This window comes from Pongo abelii, chromosome 15, assembly GCF_028885655.2.
Source record: "Pongo abelii isolate AG06213 chromosome 15, NHGRI_mPonAbe1-v2.0_pri, whole genome shotgun sequence".
NCBI classification, from domain to species: Eukaryota; Metazoa; Chordata; class Mammalia; order Primates; family Hominidae; genus Pongo; species Pongo abelii.
This window is the reverse complement of record NC_072000.2, coordinates 45,635,883-45,653,940: the sequence shown is the minus strand read 5'-3', so window position 1 is coordinate 45,653,940 and position 18,058 is coordinate 45,635,883. Positions and strand designations below refer to the sequence as shown.

Here is an 18,058-nt window from a genome sequence, read left to right as displayed (position 1 = left end):
GAGCCTTGGAGACATTACAATAAGTGGACTAAATTAGACATCAGAGGGCAAATATTGTATGATTCCACTTACATATCTAGAATAGGCATATCATAGAAAAAAGGTAGATCAGAGTCTATTAAAGATAGGGAGAGAGGAGGAATGAGTATTATTTGCTACATGGGTACAGAGTTTGTGTTTGGGTCATAAAAAATCTTTAAGTGCTTTTTAAGAAATATTTAAAATAGAAGGTGATGATTGCACAGCATTGTAAGTGTAGTTTACACTATTGGCTTGTACAGTTAAAATGTCAAATTTTATGTTATATATTTTCCAAAGTAAAATCTTCTTTAAAAGAATTAGTGTAGATAGCCTCCCTATATAATTGTATATTAAATAAAATAATCAGGTGCTGGGGACCTTCATTTGGTACTATACTTTTACTTTTTTACTTTTACTCTTCTACACAAAAATTTATACCTCATTTGCATTTTTAGATAATTTCATATGTTTCAATACACACCACTGCACACAATAATTGATTATTAGATCTATAAAAGTCTGTATGAATATATTTTAGAAATATAAAAGTAAAGAAATAAAACTTGAATAATTTTCTGGAACAAGTACAACAGAGTGATTGAATAAATAACCTGAGTTTCTGAGTATATTTTAGAAAAAATAAAAAAAGTGTCCTAAAACATTCCATATATAAGAAAAGGAATATTTTGTGATTTATCTGACAATTAAAACTTGTACAGAAACTAGACAGAGGGCTACAAAATTATACATAAAATAAAAAATAAAATTTATTTCAGATTTATTTCCATGTTATTCCTTTCTAACAGTACTTTATTTCTACAAATTGTTAGAAATATTAGAACCCTTTAGTTCTAAAGATTATTCCAAATTTTTAAAATCATGATTTTAGATTTCCAAAAGAGGAACTTATAGTTTGCAGTCTACTTCCACACCTCATTAAGCTATAACTCTATTGCATTCAAAACATTTATTTGAAATTCTTGTGTTTGTTGTGCTTTACAATATATACTATGCATTAGATGTGCCATAAGATGTATGTATTTATACTGTCATATTTTTAGCAGCTAGACTACTTCCAAAATTACCCAGGAATGTAGAGTAACAGGAATGATTTAAATGGTTTCCAGTCTATGTCCATTAACATTAGCATTGAGACTTGTTATCATAGATTAATTCCTGTACCTTATAATATGCTCAGCTAAAACAAATTGCTCCTGCTTATTTTTAAAATATAATCATGCCACTTTTTGTAGAACTTTATGTTTTTGTAGAACTCTATTTGTTAATGATTATTAATCTTATTTAGTTATGGATATACACCTATGTTCTCTTAATCTCCTTAATATAAGAATTAAATACCATTTCATAAAAACAATAGATTCTCACAAACTTGAGAATCAGAGTCTGTGCCCACTCTTCCTCATAAACAACATTAAAAAGAGAAAATGTGTACATTATGAGTGTCTGAGTAATGTTGTTTGATCGAATATATGCATAAATGGAAATTTTGGATTTAGGTGTAGGGGATGCAGGGTAAAGACCTGAAGTGATTAACTTTCATTTTAACTCACTAACAATTCTGTTCCTTCGAAAACAATAGCATAAATATCCTGAATGAACGAAAAAGCAGATGACAGGACAGGCTATGAACAACACTGTTTTGTTATCAACATCAAGAAAAGAATTAGCCCCAAAGGGGTGGGAGGACTGTAAGAATAAACAGGACAATGTCTTTCAGGAACCAAGATAACTGAAAATGTCACTCTGAGCTGAGATCCAGGAAAGCCATTCCTGTTCTTGATTCTCGCTTTACACATGTATATTAGGAGAAAAGCTGTATACAACAGCAAAGTATTTGCAGAGGCAATATTCACTGTTCAATCTGTCTCTTTTTAATCATCATACACATTTATGTATGCATATGTACACACACCCATAAGCAAAATTGTTCCACGGTGTTAAAGTTGTCAGAGAATTAGGTAAATTGCCCAATGTCGTGACTACAAAATGTAACTACGAAAATTCAATTCAAACTTGTAACTTCTGTTTCAGTCTTGCATTGTGTATGTCAGGGAGTGTGTGTGTCCGCATGTGTGTGCCTCTATGCGTGTGCATGCAAACAACTGTGTCTACATTGTCCGGTGGAGTTGGGTTTCTGAGCACGGCTTCCAAATGTTCTAAATGGCTAACGTCTTGAAACCTCTCCTTGGATGACTGGATATTTGTAATAGTCCAAATGTGGAATAATTAACAGATTAACCTGAATTTCTTAAAAGGCAAAGAGTTTTCTAGCTTATTTGACTTGAATTAAAAAAAAATAAACCATATATTGGTCTCAATGATAACTATGAGAATTACCAAGGAATAGAGATATAATCTGTAATATCTTAGAGTCTGAATTCAATTGGGAGTAACAATGCTCTTACGAATATTTTTATTGAACTTATTGCTTTTGCCATGTATTCTGATAAATGTACGTGCTTTCAAATTTTACGCTAATGTCTATTCTATGACAACATGGAAGATTGCTGTGCATAAGTAACTGGCCAAACTCACACAGCTGAGGCCTGCTTCGCACCAGGGGCAGCTCTTAAATGCTTAGCTTGGATATTGCTTAAATATGACTGCATTCTCCTGTATTAGCCCTCAAAATTAACACAGTTCTACGTGTGCTGGTAGTAAATCAGATGCATATTCTTTGTTCTTACTCTGAACTTGTGCAAAATTGGAGAAATGTGCACTTAAGGCTTGTAATTATTAAAACCTCTTTTGCCCCGGCTCTCTAGAAAAGCAATGAATCAATTTGGATTAATTATAATATTCCTATCTTAATCATTTTGGAAGTTTTACTAGGAGAAGAGAGCCTTTATCACTTTCTATCCTATACTGAGGCATAAAATTAGTATAAATTTGCTTAAATAGCTGTACTGCTCTCCCAAAGAACTGGGTGCACCGAATCACGGAAGAAATAGTTCTAGTATTATAAAGCCGCTTGTAATCTCTTAAGGTTTTTGCACGGCCTACGTGTAAAACAGTAGTATTAGTTCTTGCAATAATTATTTCACCACTCACACTTGAAGCAATGGGTACTTTCACAAATCAGGCAATGTGCAAATTCTGTCATAGTAAAACATTTATTTGTTAAACTGATATAGATTATTCAAGATTCTACAGTCTGTTAAATCATGGACGGCAATATAAGATGGATTGATACAGAACTTGATGCCAATGTAGGATTTTTTTTCTTTCTTAAAAAAAAATACTTGTAGGCCAGAAGAAAAAAAAATTTGGTTTTAAAAGAGGATGAACCATGGTCTAACGGAGCCAGTTCCGCCGTCATCAGAGACTTTCACCTTGGCTCCTGTAGACAATTTCTTCTATGACACCAGTTCAACAATTAGCCTTTGTGAATTGAAACATTTTTGAATTTTATCCAGTAAAAATATCAGTGGCAAATTTTTTCAGGAGAGAGAGGAGAAGTGGTGCTCTTCAGATTAACTCCAGCCTCTGAAATGAAAGAAAAAGAAAAAGGAAAAAGAAAGAAAGAAAGAAAGAAAACACATAGCTAATAAGATCATTGTGCTAGCAATCTAAAAGTAACTAAATGTAAGCACCCAAGCAGGAGTTTCTTGCCATGAAATACAGCACACACCCATGAAAACTATCTAAACATGCATATAAACATGTAAAATGTTTCTTGGTAACTTCAAATTGGTGAATATATAAAAGTATCTTATTTTTTTAATCTAAGTATATGAAGCCTAGATAATTATGTAAAGTCAAAGCTACATTGTCAAATGGCATTTTCTATTGCTTTGTTTTTCACATATACAATTTCAAGGTAAGATAAACAAATAATAATTGCAGTTATTAATGCATGCTACTTACAAACTTTAAAAATTCTGCTAGAAAATGTGTATGATATTAAAATTTTACAAATATTTAATAATACATTTAATAGTAGTAAATTATTCACCTTAACTAATCAGTTTTTCACCCACAAAACAAAATAAATGGAAAACTCACAATAACTCTTAAAGGCATTCCATGTTTGAATTAAACATGATTTTGAAAGAAAATAATGTAAAAGCCATTTTATAAAAATATTTAAACATACAACTGTGAAAATATTTTTCCTCTAATGTGTTCTCAGTCTTCATGGATTTAAGATATGTCTAATGAAGTCTATTCTTTATGAAAATGGAAAATAATTTTTTGAGAAACATATGCTTTCATAGACATGAGTAGAAGCAATTTTCTCTTTTCCATTAAAAAACAAGTGCATCTTTACAATTTTCTATTTGGGAATTATAAAATGCATGGCACGAATGAATCATGATATAGAGATTCATTTATTTAGTATTCTATATTAAAATGCTGATGTAGAGTATCGTTTGACAATTTTATGTGATAAAGTTATTAAAGTATACTAAAGGTTATTTTGGTAACTTTATGTGAAGGTAGGTAAAATGCTGTAAAGATATTTTATTTAAGAAAACATTTCAAAATAATTGATAACCTGAATAGTGAAATTGATTTTAGCAAAAATAATAATTTTGGAAAGCTAATAAGAAATACACCATATATGTGAAGATTGTTAAGGGACCAGTGTGTGTCTTATTTGTAAAAATAGAATTACTTTTTAAAAAGCTACTGAAATATAGATATCATTATCATAATTTACCTGGAATATACTAAGAAAAACATTGCAAAATCAATGTAAAAATATAATGGTATATATTACTAAATTCTTCTTTATTTGGTTCACTGCAGAGCTCATATTGGTAAAATTGAAAATCAACATGTTTTCTCTTTTTATATTTCAAGTGATATACTCCCTTTGACACAAAAAAGGTGTTATGGTACTATATCAAAGGTCAAGTTACAAAAAGTAGTAACGTAGTAAAAGTTGCAGTACACCTAGAAGGAAAATGACAGTGGACAAAATAACTAGTTTAACTTTTTAAGTAATAAATGGTTCCAGAATAGCAAACTTTAACTTAGTATCAAGTTAATGATTCTATAAGCTGACATATCTTAAAGATTTAGTTGAATTTCACATTAAATAATGATATTAACAAACCGTGAAATTATGGTTTATATTTGAATATTAGGAAATAACAAAAATTTTGTGAACTATTAAGTTTGTCTGCTCTGAAGATGTAGCAATATTAAAATTATTAAATAATATGAAGCCAAATAAAAACTGGCATTTAATAGAATATCCAAAATGACACTTTTAAATTTACTTATCAATAGATAGCTCCTATTCCACAAATATCTAAACATAAAACACAAAATTACAAGAGTATCAAACAATACAAATAATGCAGACTAAATATGGTAAAAATGTTACAAAAACTAAAAATAATCAAGTTGTAGTAGGTTTAGGATGTTTTGGTTATTGTCCTCATTTAAGAGTGAGTGGATATCATGCAAAAATCTGTGGACAGTCTTATTAACTAAATAAAAGATAAATTAACTAAAAGATAAATTAACTAAAAGATAAATAAGAAATGCAAGCTCCCTGAACATTTAAGAGAAGAAAAAAATATCCTGACATTGAATGAATTGTGGGAAAACATTTATTACTGCCCCTATTCTCAATGTAATTAAGAACTGTGAAATATTTTGATCTTTTATAGCTAGGATGTCTAAGCAAGGAGATGATTTCTAAAGGTCATTGCTGACACAAAGGCTCTCCTTTTTTAAAATTTGGTATAATGTTCAAATATATATGTTAAAAACATGCTTTAATTATTATAAAAATAGCCAAATGTTTCCTACATATGTGTTTATTATATTACCCTTATTTCAGAAAATTTACTTGAAAAGAATATCATAGGAACCTCCTCCTGCAGAAGCAAATATTTTACAGTGATCACACTCACCTGGAAACATATTGGAAGCATATTTGCATCATGTGTATAAAATTTGCTTTTCTCTTTGGCTCTTATTTCATGTATTTTCCTAACCCTGTGTTTTCCCATAGTTTTATCAATGTTGTTATGTATTTATAATCAATATTAGCTTTTTATTAATTTGTATATTAATTATTTATCTAAAAAAATTGTACTCATCTGTAACCGAGATTTTATTGCAAAGTTTACATTTTTGCTTCTTATTAAATGTGGACTAATCGCAAGTTAAATTTATTAAAATCAGGAAGCAATTATCTTAAAGGCCTGTGTAAGCAATCACAGAATAAGCTATAGCTCTTGTGCAAAGCTACACACACACACACACACACACACAATGCATACATATTTTATTGGTCAGAATACAGTAAACACTCCTTAAGAAATTTTATTTAAGGCATTTTCAGTATAAATGGAAACTACTCAACTATTTCTTACTTAACTGCTGAACAGCATAATTATTGTTTTACTGTGTTCCTTGTAAAGATAAAAATCTTGGCCAAACACAAGGAAAATTTATAGGTAAGTGTCAATTTCCACGTAGAGTCATCAGCATTAATTTTATACGTAATTCCCTTCCCCTTTCCTCTCAATTCATTTTAGTGTGATTAAAATTTTATGATTATATTATAAAAGAATTGTATTATATATTATACATTAAAATATTTCAAGGCCACTCTACTTCTATATACATTCCTAAAGTCTTCTAAAAAAGAAAATTGGCATGGGGCATATTCTGAATAATGGAGATGAAATAAGGGTTTTAACTCTCTATGCTTAGAAAAAAATTCACCGTAACAGGTACCTCAGTATGACTGGCTACAGAAAACTTGGAGCTGAAGAGTTGCAATCACAAAGGGTCTCTGCCCACTCTCCACCTCTGTTCATTCACACACTGACAATGTGAAAGGCTATGACAAAGCTAAGAACACACAGGTCACACACTGTCTTCAGTAGGAGCATCACTGTTTGGTCTTCTCACAGTGGTAGACATAGGCCTGCTATAGCACAAATCATTTACCAATAATCAAGAATAGTTACCTTGGGGTCATACAGTAATTTAAATCTGATAATAGAAAGGTAGCAAGGAGCTGGCTAATAAGTGAATGATGTATTGCCACTGAATTTTGTTAAAACTATGATTTGTCTTTGGATTTGTTTTACTTGCCAATATTCATAGAAAGAAGAACAAGGTAGCTTAAGTATGAAGGGAAGTTTTCTATAATGTTATGACAGTCATTTATTTTTAATGATATTTTCTTTTTTTGTAATACTAATTACTTTAAGATAAAAAGTCATTATTCAAAGCCTTATGTATGTATCACATTTGCAAAATTTTGTGCTATATCTCGTAGTACAAAGACTTCCAAAGAAAGTCCAAATTCCATTTCTAATAATATACTAAAATAAATACATAAGCAAAATAATATACAATATTCCATTTCAAATGTGAATCTTTCGAAAATTCTTTAAATTGATAATTGAAAAATTACATAGACATTTACTCACCTGCTTCCAAATTTCGATACAACATTTAGTACCATTTTGGCTTGTGTTCCTTATAGATTAATCATCTGTTTCCTAATTCTTATATAAAGGTATCCTATCCTAAATTTCAGGTTGGCTGGATATGATTTATTAAAGTTACATGATAAATGAACTTTAAAAATGAAAGAAAGAGAAAGAGAGACAAAGAGGGAGAGAGAGTGATGGGTAGAGAGAGAGATGGAAAGAGAAATAAGAAGAAAGGTTAAAATTGAGAGAGAGAGAACAAAAGGGGTGATGGAGAAACAAGACACCTTCATGCAGGCCACTGTATACAATAGAACATAAACATGTGCCAGACATTGTGCTATTGATTGGTTCAGTATTTCCAATGAGCCATCTGCTGTTTTTTGCAACATAAGAATGGGATTCTAAATTCAGTAAAGAAATGATGCATGAAAACATTTTGATTTGTGGATAGAATTCATTAGGGAAGATCCTGAAAGATTGACAAAGTTGTTTTTCTTTTAAATATAAAATGTTAAAAACCAAGACCCTATTTTTACTACCAGCAAATAAATCAATGGCCTTTTTTAGAACTGTTAAAAGCAGAATTTTTGTGTGTGTGCCAAACCTCTAGCAAACGGCTGATGCTTCCAGCTGTTTGAACAGATTGCTAAAGTGCTTCTCTGCTCTGGAAACACACTCTCCAATCCAATTAAAATTCAAGAATCAAATACTCATTTCAAACATCCCCCCTAAAAAAACCACTCAAGAAGAATAATTGGTTGCTGACAAAAGTAATACCATGAATATTTCATATGTAGTCTTTTGCTCCATTTTAAAGAGGCTTCATTCATTTTAGATAACAGTGAAACACTTCTGTTCATCTGTTTTCAATGAGGCATAATGTGTCATCTCAGCTGTAATTAGGATGTGGAGGTCAAGGATAGGAGTAAATACATTCTTATCAAGGTACTGTCTTCACATATGGAAATATTTGTAAAAATGCACATTGTTTCATGTATGACTACAAGAGTCACTCCAAAGTTGCATGCATCACTATTATTATTAACTTTATTTCTTACAGGACAAAGCAGAGATGTTTAGTTAACCCCAAATATCTCTAAATTTAGAAACTCTGAATTCACTTAATCAAACGAAACTTCAGTCTTCACTGTTGAGAATTATAAGTAAATTTTAAAAGAAAATTTCAACAAGCTACATAAATTAGCAAACTAATTACTTAAAGTTAATTTATAAAAAGTGTATACCCATTTAAGTGTTGAAGTAAGTTATAGGTAATAAGAATCTCACCTGTGTTTCCTGGACAATCTGGTCAACGTTAGTCAGCATAGCATCTGGGAATAAAATGTTCAGTGTCATAAACAATTCATTTTTTTAAGATAAATAGATTCAAAAAACTTCTTACTGAAATCTTGGTAATACTCATATCAAGAATTAACAAAGATTTATCTAAAGATTTTTTTTAAAAAAACTTACCAGTTCATGGGTTAATTGCAATTGACTTTTATAATATTTCAATTCTCTATGTCTACTTTCTTATTCCTAATGCTTAAAAACATAGTTTTCTAAAATTTTATTCTAATAACTAAAATTACTGATTTTCAATATGCATTTGGTATTCGTGACAGAGTACAATAAGATAATCAAGTTTCTGTTCATTTTCTTACTCACAGTTGACATTTCATCTACATAGATTCATACGAATAATATGCAAAAATACATCAAGGAAAAAAGAATTCAAAGCAGAAAATATAGTTTAACTATGTTCACCATATGGAGTACAAAAGAATCATTTAAAATATTAACCATCATTCAATACCTACTCCCCAAATAATAGCTAATATTTTAACAAGTACCTGTTCGTCCCTATGTAAGACACTAACATTCTAAATACGAACAACTTTCCTTTAAATGTTTATATGTAGGTTCCAATTGCCTACAGAAGTTTAATACCATTACATAAACCTGTGCAGCACGCATTCTATTTTTTTTCCAAAATGCCTTCTTTTTAAGCAAATACGTCTAATCATTGAGAAGTGACACATGATAGAAAACTAGGAGTAAAGGATAAGTCCTTCTTAGGATTCACAAGTGAGTGTCACGAGATTGAGACAAATTGTTTTTTACAAAACTTTCAGCACAAATATTCATGTAAATATACAACGGTCTTTGGAGATTAGATTTTACATAAAATCAATAATAGGAGATGTTCACATTATAGATCAAAAAATGATTACAGAATTGTATTATGGTAGAGCCAATAGCCAACATAGTATTTTCATAAGCTCCTTGATTTTACTCAAATATTTATTTATTAGACATATTCTAGAGCAGAAACATAATATGTACATAGCCTATGTGTCAGGTAAGGTTAAATGTTCAACCACTTCCAAACACAGGTACATTAAATGAAAGGGCCGTCATGGCTTATTCCTGAATGAATTTGAAAATATTTTGTTTTTGTTTTCAGACATCATGGACATAACAGTCACCAAGTTTGAAATGGATGAAATTAGGTTGTAGAGATGGTTATCGTTAAAAAAATGCAGTAAATTAAATTTGTACTTTATATTCTATTGTTATCTGATAAGTAACAGTTATAATTTTTACAGTTTTTCTGGGAGAAGTTCTCTGATAGCCAGTCCATTTAAATCTACGTTTTCATAGTAATTAAAATTCAATCTATATTGCAGGACACAAAATTATGATTTTTAGCTGATTAATGTTATGAGTATAAATATTTATATGTCTATATAATACATATATAGGCAGATATTTGTTGAGCACATATATATTTATACAAATGTATGTGATGTATATATTTATTCAATGTTAACTTTAGATCCTAAATTTTGACTTTGAAAGTGCTAAACATAATCAGAAGACAATCATTCTAAGTGTACCATTACACTTACCAGAGTAATCAGTGATTATTTTGTTATATTCACTATTTGTGTAATTTGATGAAATCCTCAATGCATGAACAGTACCTTAGTGAGGTAATTTACTACTTAAATATACTCCTGGTTATAAATTGTTACTTTCTATATCCCTCTTCAGATAACATCACATTTTTAGGATGGCTCAATCAAAACAATATGCTTACCACTCTATTTTTTAATATTTATTTATTTTGACAGAGTCTCACTCTGTCACCAGGCTAGAGTTCAGTGGCACGATCTTGGCTCACTGCAACCTCTGACTCCGGGGTTCAAGTGATTCTCCTGCCTCAGCCTCCCAAGTAGTTGGGATTACAGGTGCACGCCACCACAGCCAGCCAGGTTTTTGTATTTTTAAGTAGAGACGGGGTCTCACCATGTTGGCCAGGATGGTCTCGATCTCCTGACCTCGTGATCTGCCTGACTCGGCATCCCAAAGTGCTGGGATTACAGGTGTGAGCCACTGAGCCTGACCTACCACTCTTTTTAAGTGTCCTTCTATACCCTGCTACATGAATTGATTGTTTCTGTGGAAAAACATAATAATAAATAAACAAATAATAAAGATGTGAACAAACTAATTTTATTAATAATCCCAGCGTATATTTGTCTAGCGTGGGAAGAAAAAGACTGGGCAATCTGTCCTTTGAAAGTAAAAATTCAAATATTAATTTTGATTATTCTTTTCTGAATGCCATTTCAAAAATGACATATTGCTTGTCTATAAATTTACTTAAATATCACTAACATTGTAAGGTACAGTGTTATTATTAACAACATTAGAGGATAAGAAAAATATCCTTTTCACATACAATCCACCTCTGTGCAGAAGTCCTTTCCTCAAAACACTTCACACTCACACAGAAGCATACATTGTTAATCACTGGACTGTTCTTGAAACAAGGGAAGGCTGAACAAGGGAAAGATCGTAGATAGTCTTCATTCTGTCTAATATAAATGAACATTGTTTTCTTAGCATTATAAAATCCAATTGGAAATCAACTATGCTGAGAAGACAATGGCTTGTATTTGCTGTCTTCTAAAGAAATGTCTAATTTGCTCCACAATTCTACCCAAAAGATGATACTTTATATTTATGGATTTTTTAAGCTATTGGAATTTTAAAAAATCTTACGTTTATTGCTATAATGAAAGAGAAAAACTTAAATTTAAGAGCTAAAAGGCAAATAGTGTAAATTTTAGGGCAACTTTTAAAGTTTTTAGCTTTATAAATGATATATTTTCTTTTCAAAAATACAAGCAAATAAAATAATAAAATTTATTGGATGCAAGTACTTTAAATTGAAGAGAAAATATATTACAAAACTAAACGAAAAAGATGTCTGGAGACAAATGGATCACATTTATGTTTTTTAATTGTTTATAAATTTGTGGAGAAAGTATGCATCTTTCAAAGATTAGACTTGTTATGTTTAGAGATTTCTTAAAATGGTTCAAAACTTATATTCCAAAATTTTAAGTAAAATATATCTACAAAGCAGGTAAAAACCCACTGTTTTAAAGCATGAAACAACTTACTGAGACCCCCCACTGACTCCTTTAATAGTTAGAAAAGAAAAAGGGAAATAAATTGGCCACAGTTTGAGTGTTACTGTGTCTAATTTATTTATTCATTTATTTACTTTTTTTTTTTCTTCTCTTTTGAGACAGAGTCTCTCTCTGTCACCCAGGCTGGAGTGCAGTGGTGGGATGTCAGTTCATTGCCACCTCCACCTCCCGGGCTCAAGCAATTTTCCCACCTCAGCCTCCTGAGTAGCTGGGACTACAGATTCCTACCACACCCCCAGCTAATTTTTTTGTGTTTTTCCTAGTGACAGGGTTTCACCACGTTGGCCTGGCTGGTCTCGAACTCCTGACCTCAAGTGATCTGCCCATCTCGGGCCTCCAGAGTGCTGGGATTACAGTGTGAGCCACCGTGCCCGGCCACTGTGTCTACTTTAAATTGCTGTATTTAATCTTTTTATGTATTTATATATTTGTAGACTAACATAAATAATATCCACCAAACTGAAATATACTGCTTCTTAAAATTTGGGGCCACTTTAGATGCTTCATTATCCCTTTATGACACTACTGTAATAATAATTTTATATTTTCAATTGGGGGACAATTATTCAAAAGGGACAAAAATAATGCAGGAACACAATTTTAAAAAAAGTTTGAAGTAAACATCGTTAATACATGCATAACAGGAAACACATTATTTTGTTTGTTCTCACATTGAACAACCTGAAACTATAATGTAAAATGACAAAAATAAAAGAAAAATAAAAACGAGGAAGCAAAAATAATATATATGTATATATAATCTTCATATAGTCAGAAACAACAAACAGCAAACCACATGCTTCAGATCACATATATATGACTGTTTAAATGAGAAATAAAATATAAATGACAGAAAGCAAAACAAGAAAAGGACAGAGAATTTGTTGCTTATGGTAATATAATATTTAGATCACAAATCTGTATTGTACTAACTAATGAAAATTCTTATTTCCACACCTTACTCCATGGCCATATTTATCTATTCATTTACTCATTTATTCATCTAAGCAACAATTATGTTTCAGACATCATGATAGGTAGTATTATTCCCAACTTTTCTGTAGACTTACTTTTCAGTCACTTCACACTGCGATTACTTTAAGCAAAAATTTCTTCATATGTTTATAAACAAATACAAAAAAAATTTTTTTTTTTGACCTTCTTGATAAGCCAGTCTTTTGTTAATCTCTCAAAATATAGACTTTTTGGCGGGCAAAATCTCAGGCCAGATACTCACCTTTCTATCATTTTTAAGAACAAGTGTTCAAGCATTTGGTTTAAATATTGTAAAAATGATCGTATTAAAAATATATTAAATCACATTAAATTATTTTCAATGGTGTTAGTCAAACAAAATAAATCTCATATGATTAAATATGGAATTTTAAATGTCTATGAGAAATGAAAGATATTTAATCAAACTTTATTAGAAACATAAGTAGGCAATTGATTTTTAAAAATACTGGAAAATACTAAGTTCATCAGTAACTCACAGTACATATGTTAACCTTGCTAATGTTGCATGATTTCAGAGCATCCTTATCTTTGATCACAGCCTTCATAATCCCAGAAAGTCTTTGAAGAGTAATTTCTTTAAGTCTTGAAAGCTTTTGTATGTTCAATATTTTTAATATTATGCTGATAACTCTAAGAAGGGAAAAAGTAGCATGCTTCTGCAAATCAACACCTATTGAGGAACTATGCAATTGATGTTAATTAAAAATATTTAGTTGGAATTAGAGCATTACTACATTAATAGTACTGAAAATATATTTCACTCTGAGTGCTGCTTTTGATTTCGCAAACTGCGACCACATGTGACCTCATCTATTCCTTACAAGAAATAAATAACTGGGCAGTGAAGGATAATTAGACTCTGCAAATGTGAAAAGTAAACTTTTTAGAAAGAGAATCAGGGCAGAGAAGGGATTTAGCAAACACCTAAAATAAAAAAGCCCATTGGATAATTATTTTCAACACTGGCACTGAAAGTAATCTCTAACTACTTTAATCTTATATACTATTGAATGGCATCATGATACATTGTGTATGAGAAGATGTGGCTTTGTCAAGTTAACAGTAACTGAAATTGTTGTATATGCTTCTATCAGAAGGAAATTAACGATTCCACATTCCTCACTTGTGTCTTAAGTGGTATTTCAAGTGATCTGAAAAAGTTAATAAACTTTTACTGTGTGTTTAACTTACTCCCAAAGAGTACTTGACATAAGATAGTAAAGTACCTATCTTATGATATTATGGCTAAAATGTAATTTCTTTTGTGCAAAGCAATGGGTCAGTTCTAACGTGAGCCTTATTCTCAAAACAAAACAAAATAAAACCTCTTTGATGGTAACCTGTTTACAGATCTTTAATAAAACACCATCAAATTATTATATAATTTTTAAAGGAGTGAATAGAAACATTTATCTATAGATCTTAATTTCAGTACATTTCTAATAATTCCACATTATCCAGGAGCAATATTAGTTTCTACTAAATTTAAAATCCTGTTTTAAAAAATTATGTATTCTCGCTAAGTGGCATGATTTCTAGTTAAATTTATCACAGTTTTTGGTTAAAATAGCAAATGCATTTACTTTAAAAGGAAAACATTCAAATGCAAAAACTATGGTGCAAATGGAAAAAAAATCCACTATCTGCTTAATGAGCCATGACTTTATATGACTTATAAATATGAGAACACCATTAGAAGTTCTTAAATTTTACTTGGTGATAAAAATAAACACCCCTTTGATAAAGGCAGTCTTGTATGTTTGTCTCCCTCTTTATCTTGCATTAAGAACAACATAAAACTCATTCATTCAGAAAATGTGTATTAAATGAATGAAAAAATCTTCATATGCCCATGTAGATGCATAGGAATTTGTAGCCTGTGCTTTAAAACTGATTAGATTTTTCATAAATGCAAAATAAATTGCACTTTCTTCTCCTTTCCACTGAAAAAGGTGTGTCATGGAGGAGAAATATCTTACAACCATTAAGGCACCTGCACCAAGGATGTTGTTTAGAAGTGAACTAATTTTAACATTAACTCGGTATACTAATTGAATATTTTATTTTAAATAATTTAGCAACATGAAGTTGTTCTCTACAACATTTCCCTAAAAACAAAGGAAACACTATTACCATTGAAAGAAAATATACAGTCTACTTATTAAAAATATCAATTACCCATAGATGGCCCTTTGTAAAATTAGAGAAATATCATTTTTTATGCAATACTTTTTTCTACAACAATTTTCATTTTTTTAATCTGCTGTTGCTAGTCCTAGGAGCTGGTCCTAGAATAGGGAAAGGCACCGCTGCTATGTCATGCTTGTTCCCTTATCCATTTTATTTATGTTTCCTTCCAGTATACATATACATACATACATATATATATATAGTTATATATGTATATATATACTGTACCTGAGAAGGTTGATTTATACACAGCATTGGAATTGCAAATTCCAATCTTCTATGTGAGTTCTCAAAATGATTTTTCATGAAAACGAAATTATAAATTACACAGAGCTTTCCAGTAGTCCCTCAGAATTTGAGAGTTGCCTTTCCACTATGACCATCAGAACAGTCAGACTGAATAAACATCACATTCATAGACATGCTTCTTTTAGAAAACGGTCCACATGTGTTCGGCGAGTTAATATAACAATAGTATTCCTTTAATTCTCCATTGAGGGAGTACTTGTGCCTCGCTCTGGATCTCTCAGCAGGCAAAGTGATAAACTTACTTGGCTTTATATGTGCTCTTTTAGATGTGGGCCCCTCTGTGACAGAATCGGGAGGTCGGCTAGCTAACTGCAAGGCAGTTGAGTTGTTCCTGTTAGTGTTTTGGGACTCAACATTTGTGAGGGCTTCACTCTGTGGTTCGGTACTTGGCTTTGTGCCAGTCTTTCTTTTCTGCTTTTGGGACACAGAAGCGCTTGAAGTCCAGGAAGGAGGCAAAGCAGAGGTAGTGGTAGAGGAGTCCTGACTCGAACAAGTTTCTGAAGATTGAATCACATTGTCACTGGCAGCTTTACAACACTGGGCATTCTCTTCGTGTCCCATAGCTTGTTTGGACACGGACTGGGGCAGCGTTACACCACAGCCTTGTATTTGAGCCCCGTTAGTTTGAGAATAAACATTGCTAACCTTGGTGACCTTGTGTTGCCCATTATTGTTGCAAACCTTATACCGGATCATCAGAATAATGATGAATACCAGCACAGATGCTACAATGATTCCACCAATAATAATAATCATGGTGCCTCCCAAAAACTGGGACTGCATGAAATGGCAACGCACATAATCCTGTTCCGTGGTAAACTGGATGCAACCCACGACTCTTGTGGCAGTGAGGGAAGTGATGCCATCATCATATATGGCCAAGACACACAAGTCATACATAGTTCCAGCCGCCAGATTATTGACCAGAAAAGTTTTGCTCGTAGGAGGTATCATTCTGAGGGACAATGGAATTTGTGTTAATATTAATAAGAAAACAAAACATATACACAGAAAGTCATTGTGACTTTAGTTTGGTGTCATTTTAGTATTCATTAAGATAAGTACATTTATAACATATGAATTATTGAAAAATGATCTAATCTCATATTTACCGAGTTAAAATGGCTAAAAGTCCTTGTCAGCATCTGCACTATATTGATCATGCCTACCCCAAGCCTTCTCAAGCTTACTAATTACATTGCTTAGCAAAGGAGAACTCCTAATAAAAAACACTGCTAAAAAATCATTGATGACAAATTACTTTTGAAAGGTGTGACTGTGACATTATCTGACTGCTAAACAAATCCATTTAGCACTTACAATACCTCTATGACTAAAAGCAAATTTGAAGGAAGGGAAAATGTTGACAATCACATTAGAAATCAAAATAGATACACATTTTAGAACATCTATTTTCCATTTCAGAAAAACGAAATGGCACCCAGTCAATATATATTTAATAACTAAGATTATTACTAAGATTAAAGTATTTTGTTTACAAATATAATCCTTTTTTAATGAAGTCAACACTTGGACCGCATTATGTTTTCATCTATACAAGAGGATAATGAAAACATACAAGTAATATTATCCTAGAAACATGAACAAGGCAAGGGTATTGACCAGAGCATAAATCCCTCATCCCGTTGTATGCAAATTTCCATCAGAGCACAATTTATAAAGTGCAAGAGTTGAGGCAGTGCCTAAATCTAATATCACCTAATTCCAGTGATAGTTTCACTGCGGTGGCTCATGCCTGTAATCCCAGCACTTTGGGAGGCTGAGGTGGGTGGATCAGCTGAGGTCAGGAGTTTGAGACCAGCCTGACCGATATGGTGAAACACCGTCTCTAATAAAAATATAAAAATTAGCTGGGAGTGGTGGCGGGCACCTGCAGTCCCAGCTACTGGGCAGGCTGAGACAGGAGAATTGCTTGAACCCAGGAGGCAGAGGTTGCAGTGAGCCGAGATCGTGTCACTTCACTCAAGCCTGGGAGACACAGCGAGACCTTATCTCAAAATAAATAAATAAATTAAAGAGTTTATAGACATCTCTGAATCTACTACATTCTAAAAGTCTTTTGTTGATGTCTATTTTCTTCTGTTCCTTCAGTTGCAACTGAATATGACCTAATTTATAATTCAATAACAGGCATTACTAAGCATTTTGTATACATTAAAATTTAATCTTTACAATGACCTTATGAGACAGGCATTATCACTATTTTACAAATGACAAAAAGGGTCAGGGATTGAAGAAATTTCCTCAAGATTAAACAGAATTTTACTTGTCATTGCAGGATGAAAATCCTGGAATTTGGAAAATAAAATCTGGCTTATTTCACAGAGCTAATGTTTAAAATATATAGAATATGAATATCCAATAGCTATAAAAAAGTGTGGGGTGGGGAGGGGTTTTTGTCATTGACAGTAGTCCATGGGTTATGTGAAGAGCCTGGTATGACAAGAGCAAATTACTTTAAGTTAATATATAGGTATCATAGTCCATGTCCCCATATATTTAGTGATGAAGGGATATTAGAGACCTTTAGTCTAATTTCTCCCTTGTAATGAGGAGGAATTG

The 18,058-nt window shown here is 31.7% G+C and overlaps 1 protein-coding gene across 4 annotated transcripts in view; it reads right to left on the bottom strand.

Moving 5' to 3' along the window:
* Positions 1–2,905: 2,905 nt before the first annotated feature.
* Positions 2,906–18,058, bottom strand: part of LRFN5 (leucine rich repeat and fibronectin type III domain containing 5) — a 316,314-nt gene continuing 301,161 nt past the window's right edge. For 3 of the 4 annotated variants that reach the window (XM_002824703.4, XM_054530061.2, XM_054530060.2), the window contains exons 4-6: positions 15,718–16,430; positions 8,742–8,785; positions 2,907–3,528 (exon numbers count right to left, since the gene is read on the bottom strand). In XM_002824703.4, the coding sequence (XP_002824749.3) occupies positions 3,511–3,528; positions 8,742–8,785; positions 15,718–16,430 (775 nt within the window). In that variant the 3' untranslated portion in view covers positions 2,907–3,510. Of the gene's footprint in view, positions 3,529–8,741; positions 8,786–15,717; positions 16,431–18,058 lie in introns of all 4 variants that reach the window. The other variant, XM_054530062.2, reaches the window with a different exon arrangement.